Genomic DNA, 18,629 nt, shown 5'->3' on the forward strand with positions numbered 1-18,629 from the left:
ATGTGTCTAATGGCTTGTGTGTGATTGTGTTATCCCCTTACTCCCCCAGCTTCCAACTGTCCTAGATATCTTTCAATGCCAGACCTCCAGCTCATGCCGTTTTTGCACTCCATTGTGTTACAGAATGCCGCAAGGGGTCGTATAAAAAGTTCCCGAGCCCCGAAGATTGCACTGCATGCCCTGCCAAATCTTCAACTGCTGGTTTGGGAAGTACCAACATCGTAGACTGTAAATGTAATGAGGGCTACGAAGGAAATCCCTCCGCAGAAAAACCCTGCCTACGTAAGTGATCATGTCACAAAATAATACATTATCCTAACATTATCATAACATGTGACGGACTAATAATAGCGATTTGTGCGTAGACTTCCCCTCCCTGCCTTGACTTCTAAAAGGTTTTATTTCCATTTGTGATATATATACTATATTTCTTTGGGATGCAATCATCAATCATTCCATTTGTGATAACTATATTTCTTTGGGGGGCAGACGTGATTTTCTTGCAGCCTTATATCTCACCTCTACTGTAGAAAAAACCGTAAATACTTGGTCGTATTCCCGTCTAAATATGCGCCACCTTTAAGTCTACTCTCGCCCTATGAAAGCCCCCTAAGTACAGGGTGTTTCAAAAGTTCGTGGACACAATATGGTCTTTTTCGCTGAGATTTAAAAAAAAAATCATTTTTTTCCAATCAGATAGATAATAAATTTAATATACAAGGCATAATAAAGTTTTGGCATTGTGGTTTTCGAAAAAAAAAAACAGCGAATTCAAATTCCCGTCAAAAGGCGAAAAAAAAGTGTCGCGCATCATTACATTTTCACGCCATTTTTAGGTAGGCTGTCAGTTTGGTTTGTTTGCTTAAAATTTGCTAGACGAAAAAATAGGCTAGGAAAATGGATTCAAACATGACAGAGAAACGCCTGAACAATGTTCAAATAAGGGCACAAGCAGCAATTTTGTATGCCAACTTACTAACGGTTAGAAAAAAAGCAAAATTCTAGGAAGAAGCAGAGAACTAGAGTGGACTCTTGTTCGAGGAAATTTTCATCGACACTTCGAATTCGAGGGGCGAAAAAGTGCTCAACCAAGCTGATATTCATCCAGAAAAATAAGCAAAAATTTAAAGAGAAAAGCTATCTTGGGGTCTTCGCCAACCGTCTGGAGCACCCGGGTGTGAAAATCCCGTTTGAAGCTCGCAAGCAAGTACATGTTCTGTCAGTTACTGAATGGGACGACTTTTTCTTCACTGACGAGTGCCCTAAGTACTTGTTTCATCACCCAAACTCAGAAAAACAATGTTGTTTGTGGGGCTCAAAGACCGAAGTTTGGGCATTTTATCTTACTAACTTTGGTAGAAATTTCTCACTCCATACCAAAGCATCTTAAGAAGTCATTAAAGCAAAAGGAGGACACGCAAACTATTGAAATTGATATGGTAGCTTGCTACGTTGATGCACCTTGTTTTCCTGAAAATTTTCTTGAAATCGGACTATTAAAATCTGCAATTATATCAATTTAAAAAGTGTCCACGAACTCTTGAAACACCCTGTACACAACAAAACAGAACCCTAATCAACGTTCCGAACATTTTGTTGAATTTATCAAGTTTTATTATGATACGATATGTTATCATCGAACAACGAAAGGCGCGTACTGGGCAGGATTGATATCTTAGTGTTCTATGAATCAGCTTGTCCGCGAAGTCATTAATTATCGCTGTGGAACCCACCCTGCGGTTCTCTCTGGACACAATTCCCTTTTTCTACTTTGTGCAATTACTTAATATGCGTTCCACTCGTTCCCAATCTCTGCGCATAATATCCCCTATTTCCACAGCCGTGCAGTGTGTGCCGATCTCACCTCCACAAAATGGCTACTTGGTGGGCGGTGCGTGCGATTACAAGTACCAGTCTACATGTGAGGTAGCTTGTAACAAAGGCTATACCCTTCACGGCACAGCCACACGCACTTGTCAGAAAACCAAGAGTTGGAGCGGAACGGAAGCTTACTGCCAAAGTATGTATTCATGTCAAATATATTTGTTCAAAGATGCCCGTCCATTGCCTTATAATTTTTTGCCTTAGAATTGTTTGTTATCCTTTGTTATATCCGTTACTAATTGTTTTTAGACATCCATAATGCATTTCATCGCTTATGTTTTCAGTCATTCTTAATTCATCACACGTTTTTGTTTACATTCCTCCACCATACATTACAACGCTTAGTTACTCCTTTTTGCGTACAGCCCCTGCATTTCCCCTCAGATTCATTTATTCATTTAGTCTGCCATATTTACTCCGTTCACAGTCGTTAGGTGCACCCCCTTGCCCCTACTCACTCATGGGACCAAGTCGTGTACTGGCGTTGGTAACGGACAATACTATGGCGAGAAGTGCTCGTACACATGCGACCAGGGCTATGACCGCAAAGGGAGTGCGGAGCGGACATGCCAGTTGGACGGCACTTGGACCGGACAGCCAACTTCGTGCGTGGGTAAGACAGTTGGGTAATGGGAAGTTAAGGTCCGTTACTTTCCATTAATTTGCGCCATCATCTTGAACCAGGAAAGTTTTTAAAGCATATAGCATTGGTCCTGGTGTCTTGTGTGATAATAGACAATTAGAAGCTTTCAGTGGCTAATTGTTAGATCTTCAAAAGACAATTTTGGATGAATATCCTACCCCTGGTTTTGATCAAACTATAGCGTTTGTACATAAAAGGAGGCTATTCGGAAATCTAAACTAGAACCCCACCCCTTCAAGTTCCCTTGTCCTTCAAGTTCAAGCTCCCATTTCGATATATTTTGACACAGGTCAAAATTTTCCCTTCTCTCACTTCGGCTTGTGTCTTGTACAGTACTCACAGTCTAATCTTGCAGCAAAGCTTTGCCCTGCACTACGCAAACTGCCATTCGGAACTGTCGAGCCCGTAGATTGCCTGACCACACCGCAGCCGTACACCCGCGCATGCGTGATGAAGTGCTTCAAGGGATACACCTTTAGCGGCAGTTCACCTTTGACGTGCGGTGCCGATGGAGAATGGCAAGGGACGTTCCCAGCTTGCACAGGTTAGGCACGTGAACATAGGAGCGGGTGATTTGCTAATGGTAGACACGTGACGTTCTATGCTAAGCATGAGGGCCACAAGTTTATTAGCATAGCTATTATCAAGTATTATGTGTTTTCTCATTCTAAATAAAGCCTTTACTTACTTACTTACTTACTAAGCACTAATTCTAATTAAAAACGTGGTCCAATATTTGTGTTATAACGTGGTTGTTACTAAAAAGTAACACGACGATTTCATGGATATAGAGCATGTTTCTTAATAGTTGTGACACAGCAGATAATCAGCCCCCCGTCATTAGATGTCTAACACCATTATCTTTCCAGATAATCATCCCCCCGTCATTAGATGTGTAACACCATTATTTTTCCAGATAATCAGCCCCCCGTCATTAGATGTCTAACACCATTATCTTTCCAGATAATCAGCCCCCCGTCATTAGATGTGTAACACCATTATCTTTCCAGATAATCAGCCCCCCGTCATAAGATGTGTAACACCATTATCTTTCCAGATAATCAGCCCCCCGTCATAAGATGTGTAACACCATTATCTTTCCAGATAATCAGCCCCCCGTCATTAGATGTCTAACACCATTATCTTTCCAGATAATCAGCCCCCCGTCATAAGATGTGTAACACCATTATCTTTCCAGATAATCAGCCCCCCGTCATAAGATGTGTAACACCATTATCTTTCCAGATAATCAGCCCCCCGTCATTAGATGTGTAACACCATTATCTTTCCAGATAATCAGCCCCCGTCATAAGATGTGTAACACCATTATCTTTCCAGATAATCAGCCCCCCGTCATAAGATGTGTAACACCATTATCTTTCCAGATAATCAGCCCCCCGTCATTAGATGTGTAACACCATTATCTTTCCAGATAATCAGCCCCCCGTCATTAGATGTGTAACACCATTATCTTTCCAGATAATCAGCCCCCCGTCATAAGATGTGTAACACCATTATCTTTCTAGATAATCAGCCCCCTGTCATTAGATGTGTAACACCATTATCTTTCCAGATAATCAGCCCCCCGTCATAAGATGTGTAACACCATTATCTTTCTAGATAATCAGCCCCCGTCATAAGATGTGTAACACCATTATCTTTCCAGATAATCAGCCCCCCGTCATAAGATGTGTAAGACCATTATCTTTCCAGATAATCAGCCCCCTGTCATAAGATGTGTAACACCATTATCTTTCCAGATAATCAGCCCCCCGTCATAAGATGTGTAACACCATTATTTTTCCAGATAATCAGCACCCCGTCATTAGATGTGTAACACCATTATCTTTCCAGATAATCAGCCCCCCGTTATTAGATGTGTAACACCATTATCTTTGCAGATAATCAGCCCCCGTCATAAGATGTGTAACACCATTATCTTTCCAGATAATCAGCCCCCCGTCATTAGATGGCAACACCATTATCTTTCCAGATAATCAGCCCCCCGTCATTAGATGTGTAACACCATTATCTTTCCAGATAATCAGCCCCCCGTCATTAGATGTGTAACACCATTATCTTTCCAGATAATCAGCCCCCCGTCATAAGATGTGTAACACCATTATCTTTCCAGATAATCAGCCCCCCGTCATTAGATGTGTAACAACATTATCTTTCCAGATAATCAGCCCCCCGTCATAAGATGTGTAACACCATTATCTTTCCAGATAATCAGCCCCCCGTCATTAGATGTGTAACAACATTATCTTTCCAGATAATCAGCCCCCCGTCATAAGATGTGTAACACCATTATCTTTCCAGATAATCAGCCCCCCGTCATTAGATGTGTAACACCATTATCTTTCCAGATAATCAGCCCCCCGTCATAAGATGTGTAACACCATTATCTTTCCAGATAATCAGCCCCCCGTCATTAGATGTGTAACACCATTATCTTTCCAGATAATCAGCCCCCCATCATTAGATGTGTAACACCATTATCTTTACAGATAATCAGCCCCCGTCATTAGATGTGTAACACCATTATCTTTCCAGATAATCAGCCCCCTGTCATAAGATGTGTAACACCATTATCTTTCCAGATAATCAGCCCCCTGTCATAAGATGTGTAACACCATTATCTTTCCAGATAATCAGCCCCCCGTCATTAGATGTGTAACAACATTATCTTTCCAGATAATCAGCCCCCCGTCATTAGATGTGTAACACCATTATCTTTCCAGATAACCAGCCCCCCGTCATTAGATGTGTAACACCATTATCTTTCCAGATAATCAGCCCCCCGTCATTAGATGTGTAACACCATTATCTTTCCAGATAATCAGCCCCCCATCATTAGATGTGTAACACCATTATCTTTACAGATAATCAGCCCCCGTCATTAGATGTGTAACACCATTATCTTTCCAGATAATCAGCCCCCTGTCATAAGATGTGTAACACCATTATCTTTCCAGATAATCAGCCCCCTGTCATAAGATGTGTAACACCATTATCTTTCCAGATAACCAGCCCCCCGTTATTAGATGTGTAACACCATTATCTTTCCAGATAACCAGCCCCCCGTCATTAGATGTGTAACACCATTATCTTTCCAGATAATCAGCCCCCCGTCATTAGATGTGTAACACCATTATCTTTCCAGATAACCAGCCCCCCGTCATTAGATGTGTAACACCATTATCTTTCCAGATAACCAGCCCCCCGTCATTAGATGTGTAACACCATTATCTTTCCAGATAATCAGCCCCCCGTCATAAGATGTGTAACACCATTATCTTTCCAGATAATCAGCCCCCCGTCATTAGATGTGTAACACCATTATCTTTCCAGATAATCAGCCCCCCGTCATTAGATGTGTAACACCATTATCTTTCCAGATAATCAGCCCCCTGTCATAAGATATGTAACACCATTATCTTTCCAGATAATCAGCCCCCTGTCATTAGATGCCCACTGCCAGTCAACAGCAACACAGATCCTGAGCGTAACACCAAGCGAGTCACGTGGGAGTTACCTGTTGCCCAGGACAACGCCGAACTACACGACCCGAACGCCAGACCGACAGTGACGTCATCTGAGCCCCTGATCACCTCGCCCTATAACTTCCCCATTGGCACGACTAGAATAGTGTACACTGCTACAGACAAGAGTGGGCAGACTGCGCAGTGCACCTTCACTGTTAAGGTGGTGGGTGAGTTGTCGACAATACTCATCACTCGGAAAGTTTACAGTAGAGGGGTCGCATTGTCACCAGTTTTCTTACGGTCGATTACGTAACAATCTCCGATGATTTTTAACTGATAACGCAAAAAAAGAAATATTTCAAAATTGTAAAGTCTATTGGAAGTTTCCTCGAGGATGTGACTAATAAGTTAGAGCGGATGGCCTGTTTAATAGCGCGGATTCAACTTGTCGGGTGAGGTTTCCATCGGCCCTCCGGAAGTAAACTGGTGACAATGCGGCTTTAAGGCATGCCATTATGATAAAGTACCAAAATATTATATTTTTCTATTAACCAGATAACGAGCCTCCATTTATCTTCTGCCCGGACAACATGGAAGTACCAGCAGCAAAGTCAGGACCATCACTTGTATTTTGGCAGCCTCCACACTACTTTGACAACTCAAAAGGGACTGTTACCATTTTCACTGGACATGTCAACGGATCATCATTCCAAACTGGATCCACCACAGTCAAATACACGGCTACCGACGAGGCAGGCAACGTGGGAACGTGTTCCTTCGTCATCCTCGTGACTAGTAAATATCTTTTATTCGTATTCCTATTCTATTCTCAAATTCTAAACACCATCCAACACGTGTTAGACCAATATTATAAACAACACACAACACGTGTTGGACCAACATTATCAGCAACAAACAACACGTGTTGGACCAACATTATCAGCAACACCCAACACGTGTTGGATCAACATTATCGGGAACACTCAACACGTGTTGGATCAACATTATCAGCAACACACAACACGTGTTAGACCAACATTATCAGCAGCACACAACACGTGTTGGACCAACATTATCAGCAACACCCAACACGTGTTAGACCAACATTATCAGCAACACCCAACACGTGTTGGACCAACATTATCAGCAACACACAACGCGTGTTGGACCAACATTATCGGCAACACACAACACGTGTTGGATCAACATTATCAGCAACACACAACACGTGTTAGACCAACATTATCAGCAACACACAACACGTGTTGGACCAACATTATCAGCAACACACAACGCGTGTTGGACCAACATTATCAGCAACACACAACACGTGTTAGACCAACATTATCAGCAACACACAACACGTGTTGGACCAACATTATCAGCAACACACAACACGTGTTGGACCAACATTATCAGCAACACTCAACACGTGTTAGACCAACGTTATCAGCAACACACAACGCGTGTTGGATCAATATTATCAGCAACACGTGTTGGATCAACATTATCAACAACACACAACACGTGTTGGACCAACATTATCAGCAACACACAACACGTGTTGGACCAACATTATCAGCAACACACAACACGTGTTGGACCAACATTATCAGCAACACCCAGCACATGTTAGACCAACATTATCAGCAACACCCAACACATGTTAGACCAACATTATCAGCAACACCCAGCACATGTTAGACCAACATTATGAGCAACACCCAGCACATGTTGATCCAAGACTATTCTAACATCATTTTAATACCATGTTGACGTCATTTTCATATTGTTTTAACTTCGTTTTGAAAATATTTTAGCATTACTTTTATATATAAATATCATCTTTATACTGTTTTAAGATCAATTCCGTATTTTTTAGTATAGTTCCGCGATCATTAACAGCATTCCAATAACATTTTCACACTATTATCGACATCGTTTTAATACTACTTAACGTCATTCGAAAAACCTTTTAACATTTTTTAAAATTTTTATCACTGTATCCATCCATCAGAGACCCGCTGCAAAGCTTACGATCCGCCAATCAACGGCGCTATCACTTGCCAGGACTTGGCCATCGCCGGAGGGGATTACTGTTCAGCCATGTGCAACGGGGGGAAAGAGTTCTCAAGCAGACCTGCTACCTATTACATCTGCAAGACTGAGGGCTTTTGGCAAATTTTTGATTGGCCGATGCCGGGACAAGAGCCAGCTAATGACACTATGCCCTGGCCGGACTGCACAGGTTGGTATAGGCAGATATGAAACAATTAAGAGGCTCCCAATATGCCGTGGTCGGACTGCACAGGTTAGTTTCTGCAGATATGAAAAAATTGTGTTTTTAAACTTGGAAAGTTTGAAAGTCCGGCACTTTTCTGTTGGATATAGAATTCGTGGATTCGTGGTCGGTTTTTTTATGATGTCATGTTTAATATGTTTTTTTTTTCTGTGGGGAGGGGGCATTCAGCCTTCGTCGATCCTCCTTTGTGTATATATAAAGACGGCGGGGGGGGGGGGGGGGGGGGGGCTCGGAAAGCGAAATGAAAGTAGAGACATTTGGCACAGAATACCCTCTCAATGTCCCCCTATTTACGTCCTTTTACATAAGCCTAAATCAAGCTAAATTGCAAAAAGGCATCAGGCGTTTCTCGTTTGCTGAATATACCGGGGCTTGAAACTGATTTCCCTTTCCAGAGGTACTTGATCCTAGTGGAGAAAAGAAAGGCATGGAATGGCAATACCTGAGTGGGGACTGCTCGAATCCCAACGTCCAGCAGGAGGCGAAGCGAAAGTTTATAGACGGCTTGGCGGCCATCATTGGTGGTGGCGATCCAACATTCTGTTCGTGGAGTGGAGCATGTAGGGTTGCCAATGTCCGGGTTACCTGTGGTGCAATGCAAACAGGGAGAAAGAGGGGACTGGCGGTGAGAAACACGCATGCTAAGTTTTTATGCTTAAATTAATGAATACATTAAGGACTCTTGATCTGATGACTTGCGACAATGTTGATTTGTTACTTTGAGTATAAAAATGTCATTTGAAAATTCAAAAAAGAACACCCTGGCTGAAATTTGGCAAAAAAGAGCACATATGATACAAACACATTGAAAAATATATTGTTTTTATGCATATTATTAAATTATGATCCTCTTCTTACATGCTTCTGAGCAGCGAAGGGTTGATCGAAGTGTTGATCGAAGTGTTGATCAAACGGTTGATCGAAGTGTTGATCAAAGGGTTGATCGAAGTGTTGATAGAAGGGTTGATTGAGGGGTTGGTCAAGCTATGAAAATAATACTAAGGTCCTCCGCACAAGCCTTCCCTTAGAAACGTCTCATTTTTTTCTATAAAATATTTAAGTCAGCTTAGAAGAGAGGACTGAATTCCACCCAGACGTCCTGATTTTGTGATATATTATTGAATTTGGTAAACAATATGGAAAGCAAGGTGTGGCTGGCTATGGTTTTTTAAAGGCTGTTTTTCAGACCGAGGAGAGTGTAAGTAGTTCTAACTGCTTATTCGCTTTTTTCTAGAACACGTTGATGATCGACTTTGATATTGAAGTAACAGCAAAGGGTATGACTGATGACGAACGTAAGAAGAAACTTGACGAATACGTAAATAAAGTAAAGGCAGAAACACAAGGAAAACTTGCAAGTCTTAACATTCCAGGAGTTACTAGCACCTTCTACAAAATCCTCAAGGAGGACTTACAGCCCTCTCCTGTCTGCAGAAACGGATCGGTGTATGAACTCAACAAGGAGAATAAAAAGAAATGCAGTGAGTACAGAAAGAAATATCCAGATCCAAAAACCTTTTAAACAATAACAAAATTCTCACAATTTTGTAATACATTAATAAATAAAGAATTAATAATAATAGCTTTAAATTTGAATTAGCAAAGTAAGGCTAAAATTTATTTCAATTCAAGCGAGTAACGCCCACAAAGAATCAATTTCTATCTGCTATCAAATGTCGTCGATAAAGTTCATTTAGTCATAAGCTTTATTTATGGTTTTTTTTGCATATACGCCGTTGATTAAAATTCCTAACTTGTCTCTATACAGTGAGTTGCCCTCCAGGAAACTTCTACGATTCTGCGCAGTCGCAGTGCGTGTTATGCCCATGTGACACGTATGAGCATAACACAGGTAGCCTGGCTTGCCAGAAGTGTCCCAGTGGAACCTACACATTCAAGAGTGGAACAAAGAAAGGCAGCGAGTGCAAACGTGAGTGGTCCATCAGGCGCGTAGACCCTTGTCTAGCTCGCTCGTACAATTCCTCATTAGGTGCTATACCTATATTTATACCTATACCTGTACCTGTACCTGTACCTATACTTTTACCTATACCTATACCTGTACCTGTACCTGTACCTATACCTATACCTATACCTATACCTATACCTATACCTATACCTATACCTATACCTATACCTATACCTATACCTATACCTATACCTATACCTATACCTATACCTATACCTATACCTGTACCTATACCTGTACCTATACCTGTACCTGTACCTGTACCTATACCTATACCTATACCTATACCTATACCTATACCTATACCTATACCTATACCTATACCTGTACCTATACCTGTACCTGTACCTATACCTGTACCTGTACCTGTACCTGTACCTGTACCTATACCTATACCTATACCTATACCTATACCTATACCTATACCTATACCTATACCTATACCTATACCTATACCTATACCTATACCTATACCTATACCTGTACCTATACCTGTACCTATACCTATACCTGTACCTGTACCTGTACCTATACCTATACCTATACCTGTACCTGTACCTGTACCTGTACCTGTACCTATACCTGTACCTATACCTGTACCTGTACCTGTACCTATACCTATACCTATACCTATACCTATACCTGTACCTATACCTATACCTGTACCTATACCTGTACCTATACCTGTACCTATACCTGTACCTATACCTATACCTATACCTGTACCTATACCTGTACCTATACCTATACCTATACCTATACCTATACCTATACCTATACCTATACCTATACCTATACCTGTACCTATACCTATACCTGTACCTATACCTGTACCTATACCTGTACCTATACCTGTACCTGTACCTGTACCTGTACCTGTACCTATACCTATACCTATACCTATACCTATACCTGTACCTATACCTATACCTATACCTATACCTATACCTATACCTATACCTGTACCTATACCTGTACCTATACCTATACCTATACCTATACCTATACCTGTACCTATACCTATACCTGTACCTATACCTGTACCTATACCTGTACCTATACCTGTACCTATACCTATACCTATACCTGTACCTATACCTGTACCTATACCTATACCTATACCTATACCTATACCTATACCTATACCTGTACCTGTACCTATACCTGTACCTGTACCTGTACCTATACCTGTACCTGTACCTGTACCTGTACCTGTACCTGTACCTGTACCTGTACCTATACCTATACCTATACCTGTACCTGTACCTATACCTATACCTATACCTATACCTATACCTATACCTATACCTGTACCTATACCTATACCTGTACCTATACCTGTACCTATACCTATACCTATACCTGTACCTATACCTGTACCTATACCTATACCTATACCTATACCTATACCTATACCTGTACCTGTACCTGTACCTGTACCTATACCTATACCTGTACCTATACCTGTACCTATACCTGTACCTATACCTGTACCTATACCTGTACCTGTACCTATACCTGTACCTGTACCTGTACCTATACCTATACCTGTACCTGTACCTGTACCTGTACCTGTACCTATACCTGTACCTATACCTGTACCTGTACCTGTACCTATACCTATACCTGTACCTGTACCTGTACCTGTACCTGTACCTATACCTGTACCTATACCTATACCTATACCTGTACCTGTACCTGTACCTGTACCTATACCTGTACCTATACCTATACCTGTACCTGTACCTGTACCTGTACCTATACCTGTACCTATACCTATACCTATACCTGTACCTGTACCTGTACCTATACCTGTACCTATACCTGTACCTGTACCTGTACCTGTACCTGTACCTGTACCTGTACCTGTACCTATACCTATACCTATACCTATACCTGTACCTATACCTGTACCTATACCTGTACCTATACCTATACCTGTACCTGTACCTGTACCTGTACCTATACCTGTACCTATACCTATACCTGTACCTGTACCTGTACCTATACCTGTACCTATACCTATACCTGTACCTGTACCTGTACCTGTACCTATACCTATACCTGTACCTATACCTGTACCTATACCTGTACCTATACCTGTACCTGTACCTGTACCTGTACCTGTACCTATACCTGTACCTGTACCTATACCTGTACCTGTACCTATACCTGTACCTGTACCTATACCTATACCTATACCTGTACCTGTACCTGTACCTGTACCTATACCTGTACCTGTACCTGTACCTATACCTGTACCTATACCTGTACCTATACCTATACCTATACCTATACCTGTACCTATACCTATACCTATACCTATACCTGTACCTGTACCTGTACCTGTACCTATACCTATACCTGTACCTATACCTGTACCTATACCTGTACCTATACCTGTACCTATACCTGTACCTGTACCTATACCTATACCTATACCTATACCTATACCTATACCTGTACCTGTACCTGTACCTGTACCTATACCTATACCTGTACCTATACCTGTACCTATACCTGTACCTATACCTATACCTATACCTATACCTATACCTGTACCTGTACCTATACCTGTACCTGTACCTATACCTATACCTATACCTATACCTATACCTATACCTATACCTGTACCTGTACCTGTACCTGTACCTATACCTATACCTGTACCTATACCTGTACCTATACCTGTACCTATACCTATACCTATACCTATACCTATACCTGTACCTGCACCTGTACCTGTACCTGTACCTATACCTATACCTGTACCTGTACCTATACCTATACCTGTACCTGTACCTGTACCTGTACCTGTACCTATACCTATACCTATACCTGTACCTATACCTGTACCTATACCTGTACCTATACCTGTACCTGTACCTATACCTATACCTGTACCTGTACCTATACCTATACCTGTACCTGTACCTATACCTGTACCTGTACCTGTACCTATACCTGTACCTGTACCTGTACCTATACCTATACCTGTACCTGTACCTGTACCTGTACCTGTACCTGTACCTGTACCTATACCTATACCTATACCTGTACCTATACCTGTACCTATACCTGTACCTATACCTGTACCTGTACCTATACCTATACCTGTACCTGTACCTATACCTATACCTGTACCTGTACCTGTACCTATACCTGTACCTGTACCTATACCTGTACCTGTACCTATACCTATATTTTAAAGTCAGCGTTTCGCATTCTTGTTGCCCTTATAAGGGTTCCATACTTGCTGCCCTGTGTAAGCTTGCAGGAATTGGTGTTTACTTTGCTCTCACTGACCGCCATTTTGAGGTATAGACGCTTGTGCTTTAGATTAACACAGGATTCCCGCGCGCTCGATCCAGGCCCTCTTAGCCAATTATGAAAGCGAGCGCTATTGATTGATATGTCATATTCAAACAGTCTAAAGAAGGAATAACGTCCGAAACGTCTCTTTTAATTTTTCCAGCTGTTTGTCAGGCCGGAACTTACTCCACGACTGGCCTGGAGCTCTGCCAGCCGTGTGCTATTGGCTATTATCAGAGTCACAAGCGGCAGACTACGTGTAACAAGTGCCCCGGGTCCACCATCACACTGGAGGAGGGCGCTGACTCCATCAGCAAGTGTGGAAGTATGAACTCATCTTTAGTCTTTTGCCCTTTTTATTGGAACCGCATTGAAGGGACGCACGAAATGCTGAAATTTTAGCGTTGCTTCGAAAAGCTAAAAAAATAACCACCCAGGACCTTTTGCTGTGAGGTAATTGCAACAAGTTACAAAAAGGATGGGTGTTTTGTATAAGCTGTATGGTATCTTTAAGGTGTATCTTATGCATGAAGCCGAAGTGAATTAGATCATTTGTTATGGAAAAAAAGTTCCTTTTGGGGATTGGTTGTATGCTCGTGCGATCCCGCAGTCGACGTGCGGTTTTCCAAATAAAAGTATGTTCTTTGGACGCCATCTTTTTCAGGTATGTTTTTTGTTAGAAATTGATTATAAAACATCTTCGCGACGATGATGGTATTTTATTACAAAGATATAATATGTTATTACAAAGATATACTATGTGTACGCGGTCTTGTTTTAGTGCCATGCGCACCAGGAACATACTCTGCGACCGGAGTAGAGCCTTGTGCACCATGCCCCGTCGGCACGTACCAGCCAGACAAAATCAAATCCGAATGCATCAAATGCCCATCACCAAAAACCACGTTTGGAACTGGCTCCGTGAAGCTTTCTCAGTGCGTAGGTGAGTCAGCTATCCGCAAACAGCTAATGGCAGACAAGACGGATAATATATTTATTTTTAATAACAGCCAATGACAAGGGATTCCATCTGTAATAGCAGCCAGCGATAAGTTTAAATGTAACATTGGGCCTTGCCTAATGGTTTTATAAAACTACTTCAAACAGCGTTGTCTGTGCAAATAGCGAATAGGAAATTGATTTTTTAAGTAGGTGTATATCTTTCTGTTAAAATCCAAAAAATAAAACATTCAACTAATCATCTAACTAATCCTAATCTTTTTTAACAATATACAATGAGAGCTGTATAATTTTTTAAAACTCCTTTCCAGTCATCAACTTCTGTGACTCGAATCCTTGTAATAATGGAGCCCAATGCAACAACATGGTGGACGGCTACAGATGCATGTGCAAGAGTGGATTTACAGGAAAGAACTGTGAGGTTGAGGAGGATGAATGTACCACGAACCCATGTGCTAATGGAGGCGCATGTGTCGACAAGGTGATAGCAGGCCCATAAAAGGATAAAATGTCTTTACTCCCGTTCATTTTATCACGATGTGTGTTTCCTTCTCTCCCCACTTCACCCCCTCCCCGATCCCCGCCCTAAAATTCGCATACAATGTCTGAATAAAGGGGCGTTTTACCTCAGCATCGGCATAAAGACCCCTTGAGTTTGACATTTTTTCGATTTGTAAAAAATGCTTTTGGAATTTTTCTTAAATTTGATAGCTTTTATTGTGTTACAGCAGAAGTTTTGACTGTTATTTTCCCAATTGCCGTTCGGTAGATTGACGAGTATTACTTTAACTATCGCCTAAAACTCACGCTAATGATCTTTCACAGATCAACGGATTTGTCTGCACGTGCCCATCAGGGTTTACAGGACAATTCTGTGAGAAAGCAACCGTCGACTGTAAACCAGGCGCGTGCCGCAATAACGGCAAGTGTGTGGAGATACCTGGTGGGTTCCAGTGTCTTTGCTCCGATGGTTACGAAGGCGACTTCTGCGAGGTCAACACAAATGTAAGCAATAACAAAAAACTTATCGCTTTTTATTTTTCATTCAATGAAATATGGGTAAATCGTGCGATGGAAAAAAAACAAATTGCTAGTTAAAATTGTTAAGCTTTTGCTTGGCTGATTTTGATATGGACAACATTTTAATCTTGCTCGACAGTCTTCTTCTGGGCAAAATGTTTGGCCCAGAATGTCGACTATTAGGTCCACTAGCTAGAATAATACATTTCTGCCGATGGAATGTAATAATAGAGGCAGAATTGTTTATTTTGACGGCATGTGGATAACACGTGGGAATGTGAAGAGAGTGCAGTATGGGAGTATATAGGGGGAGACATAGCGTGCTAGTGTCACTCTAGCCAGCTCCTCTGTTTAAGCCATATTGACTTTTGCTAATTTTTTTGTGTGTATTTGTTTGTTTGTTTGTTTTAACTTTTTCTTCGGCTCTTAAGCCCCGAGAGCACGCAATGCTGAGCATTGGTTCGGGGAACACGGTCCAGAGTTTTTCCCACAGGGTTTTTATCTCTGGTTTACGTGTCCGGCTCAGTATTATCTTCTTGTAAATATAAAGTAGGTAATAATAATATTTCACCTTTTCAGATTGTAATTGTATTGGACATTCAGCAGTGCTTACTGCTTGTCAAATTGTTTTGCATTGTAATGTTCATTCAGCTGTGATTACTGCTCGCTGGGCGCTGGCTACATATCCAATAAAACAGGAGCTCTCCTGAACTGTTTTTTTTTTGTAAAGTGTTATGAAATGGAGGCAAAATGGCAGTTAAATCTCCTTGATAAATGTCTATTTACAGGAGTGCAAGAGTAGTCCGTGTCTAAATGGCGGCAAATGCACAGACGGAGTCAACAGTTTCACTTGCAACTGCCCGGCAGGGTACTCAGGGGGGAGGTGTGAGGACAAGACCAATGGATGCCGACCTGACTCCTGCCTGAATGGCGCCACTTGTACCGAGACCTCTTACGGTCACAGGTAACCCATCAAAATTGGTGAACATTTGCTAAATAGGTGTAGAGGACAGATAACTATGTTTATGTATGTTTTACTTAATATTTTATTCAACAAAACTCGATATATTTAAAGCAATGTATTCTTGTATTTTTTTCTAGTAAATTCAAAATCTGACCGTATGATTACTTTTAATTCTATAGATGCGCATGTGTTGCTGGATTCAGTGGAAATCGCTGTGAGACTGATATTAATGAGTGTGCGAGCACTCCATGCGCCAACAATGGTCTTTGTGTGGATAAGGAAGGAGGCTTCACTTGCTTGTGTAAACCAGGCTTTAGCGGAACAACATGTCTGACAGGTTAGAGGGCAAAGTTGTGTGTTTTTAGATGAAGAATTGAGTCCAAAAGTAACAGGCTTTGATGTGAAAAAGTTTCCTACAGTACATAGTTTCCCCAGCTTAAACAAAATAAGTTCCCTTTTAAATGGCTCTACGTAGGAAGCTTAAAAAAATAAAATTTCTCAATAAACAAGTACTAAATCGCCCTCTTCAAATAACCGCTTATAAAAATATGGCCTCTTTTAGAGGCCATATTTCAACAGTTCTTGGGCAAATAATTGCTGACCCTACTCTACTTACGCACCTGCTTTCAACCAACCTACCCAGAGATCTAAAATAAATCACTATTCCAGCTAATAGACGTGCTCAAACGTTAGAACATCCGGCAAGTTAACATATTCAAGTAATTGTTTATGATCTTTAAGTCATGTCTCACTTAGCGCAATATTTGTTCTAGCTGGCTCGACTGATTTTGACCTTGAGTTCGGACGCGCCCAAGGACGCGGTATGGCTGCGGTGAATTCTCGTCAGGAGCTGCGAGCGTTCACTGTATCATTCTGGATGAAGAGTGAAGGATCCAGCAACAATGAACCAGGGACGCCCATCTCGTATGCGGTCGAGGCCAGCGGTATGTATGAAATCTTTTTAAATGAGAACGAAATCTAGAGGTACATTTTGTTGAAACTCGTACTGTACTGCAAATAAAACTAAAACATAAAATTATTTTTCCCTTTATTTTTTGGTACAATTCAAGCAGAATGAGAACCTTGAGTTTAATTTACTCTATTTGTGTTAGCAAAGCTTTAGTTAACCATAGTCAAATTCAAATTAAAATTGAAATAAATGTAGAAGCTGAAATTGGTAACAAACTCTCACCAACAATTTTCATCTGCTAAAATTTTACATAAAAAATTAACGAAATTACACTTTCATTTCAAGAGAAATTTCCTAGGCTTTATTCGCGCGTCATTTCTAGGCTCTGTTCTTGACAACGCGCTAACCATTCACGACTACAATGGTTTCAACGTCTGGATCAACAACGAGAAAGCCTCGACCAACGTTGCCGCCAATGACGGCAAGTGGCATCACATGGCATTCACGTGGAAGAGCAGCACGGGCGCTTGGAAGGTGTACAAAGATGGCACTAATGTTGGAAGCAGTGAGGCTGCATTCATGAAAGACCAGGTACAGTACAAATTTGAGTGTGGTTGCATAGTAAGTGTCTTACTTGAATGTTAAGAATACGCGCGCTGCAGAAAAGATTTGAATTTTTGAAGAGAGAATTAATATAATTTCTTAAGAGAATGAGGTCCCTTGGTCTTTTTGCACAGACCTCGGCCTGCGGCCCCGGTCTGTTCAAAAAGCCCGCGGGCTTAGATTTCTCAGTACGGACCTCGCGTTTGGTTAATAAGTAGTATATAAATCCAAAGACATATACATCGCCGCCTTGATATGGCTTTTTTAAATATTTGTACGAGAAGGAAAACTTATGCTGCTGAAGTGAAAGAATGAACCCTTTCTGGATTTACAAGCCAAGAGTGCTCGACTCCAAAGCTTGAAAAAACGAGTCGATTTGTAAAATGACCTAAAATTACTTTTTACGCCAATTTTACCGACTTTTACATGAAAACATAATTTCTTTTATGTTATTTCATTTAGATTAGTTGTCTTTAGGGAAAATCGTCTTCAAACTCCGTGTTTGGACAATTCCCCCCCAACGCGCGCGACAATTTCAATTTTGCTGAAATTTTATTTGCGATAAAAAAGGTAG

General features: G+C 41.2%; 1 protein-coding gene across 1 annotated transcript in view; it reads left to right on the plus strand.

The window, feature by feature from the left end:
- Window positions 1-18,629, plus strand: part of LOC5506043 (sushi, von Willebrand factor type A, EGF and pentraxin domain-containing protein 1) — a 32,597-nt gene that overhangs the window by 1,445 nt on the left and 12,523 nt on the right. Inside the window, exons 3-20 of the mRNA XM_048733324.1 lie at window positions 124-282; window positions 1,841-2,020; window positions 2,312-2,497; window positions 2,883-3,071; window positions 5,976-6,242; window positions 6,571-6,810; window positions 8,033-8,263; window positions 8,713-8,942; window positions 9,552-9,798; window positions 10,086-10,247; window positions 13,762-13,923; window positions 14,380-14,541; window positions 14,870-15,039; window positions 15,384-15,563; window positions 16,367-16,542; window positions 16,722-16,879; window positions 17,316-17,486; window positions 17,835-18,043. Of these exons, the coding sequence (XP_048589281.1) occupies window positions 124-282; window positions 1,841-2,020; window positions 2,312-2,497; window positions 2,883-3,071; window positions 5,976-6,242; window positions 6,571-6,810; window positions 8,033-8,263; window positions 8,713-8,942; window positions 9,552-9,798; window positions 10,086-10,247; window positions 13,762-13,923; window positions 14,380-14,541; window positions 14,870-15,039; window positions 15,384-15,563; window positions 16,367-16,542; window positions 16,722-16,879; window positions 17,316-17,486; window positions 17,835-18,043 (3,479 nt within the window). The remainder of the gene's footprint in view (window positions 1-123; window positions 283-1,840; window positions 2,021-2,311; window positions 2,498-2,882; window positions 3,072-5,975; window positions 6,243-6,570; window positions 6,811-8,032; window positions 8,264-8,712; window positions 8,943-9,551; window positions 9,799-10,085; window positions 10,248-13,761; window positions 13,924-14,379; window positions 14,542-14,869; window positions 15,040-15,383; window positions 15,564-16,366; window positions 16,543-16,721; window positions 16,880-17,315; window positions 17,487-17,834; window positions 18,044-18,629) is intronic.

This window comes from Nematostella vectensis, chromosome 10, assembly GCF_932526225.1.
Source record: "Nematostella vectensis chromosome 10, jaNemVect1.1, whole genome shotgun sequence".
Lineage (NCBI taxonomy): Eukaryota > Metazoa > Cnidaria > Anthozoa > Actiniaria > Edwardsiidae > Nematostella > Nematostella vectensis.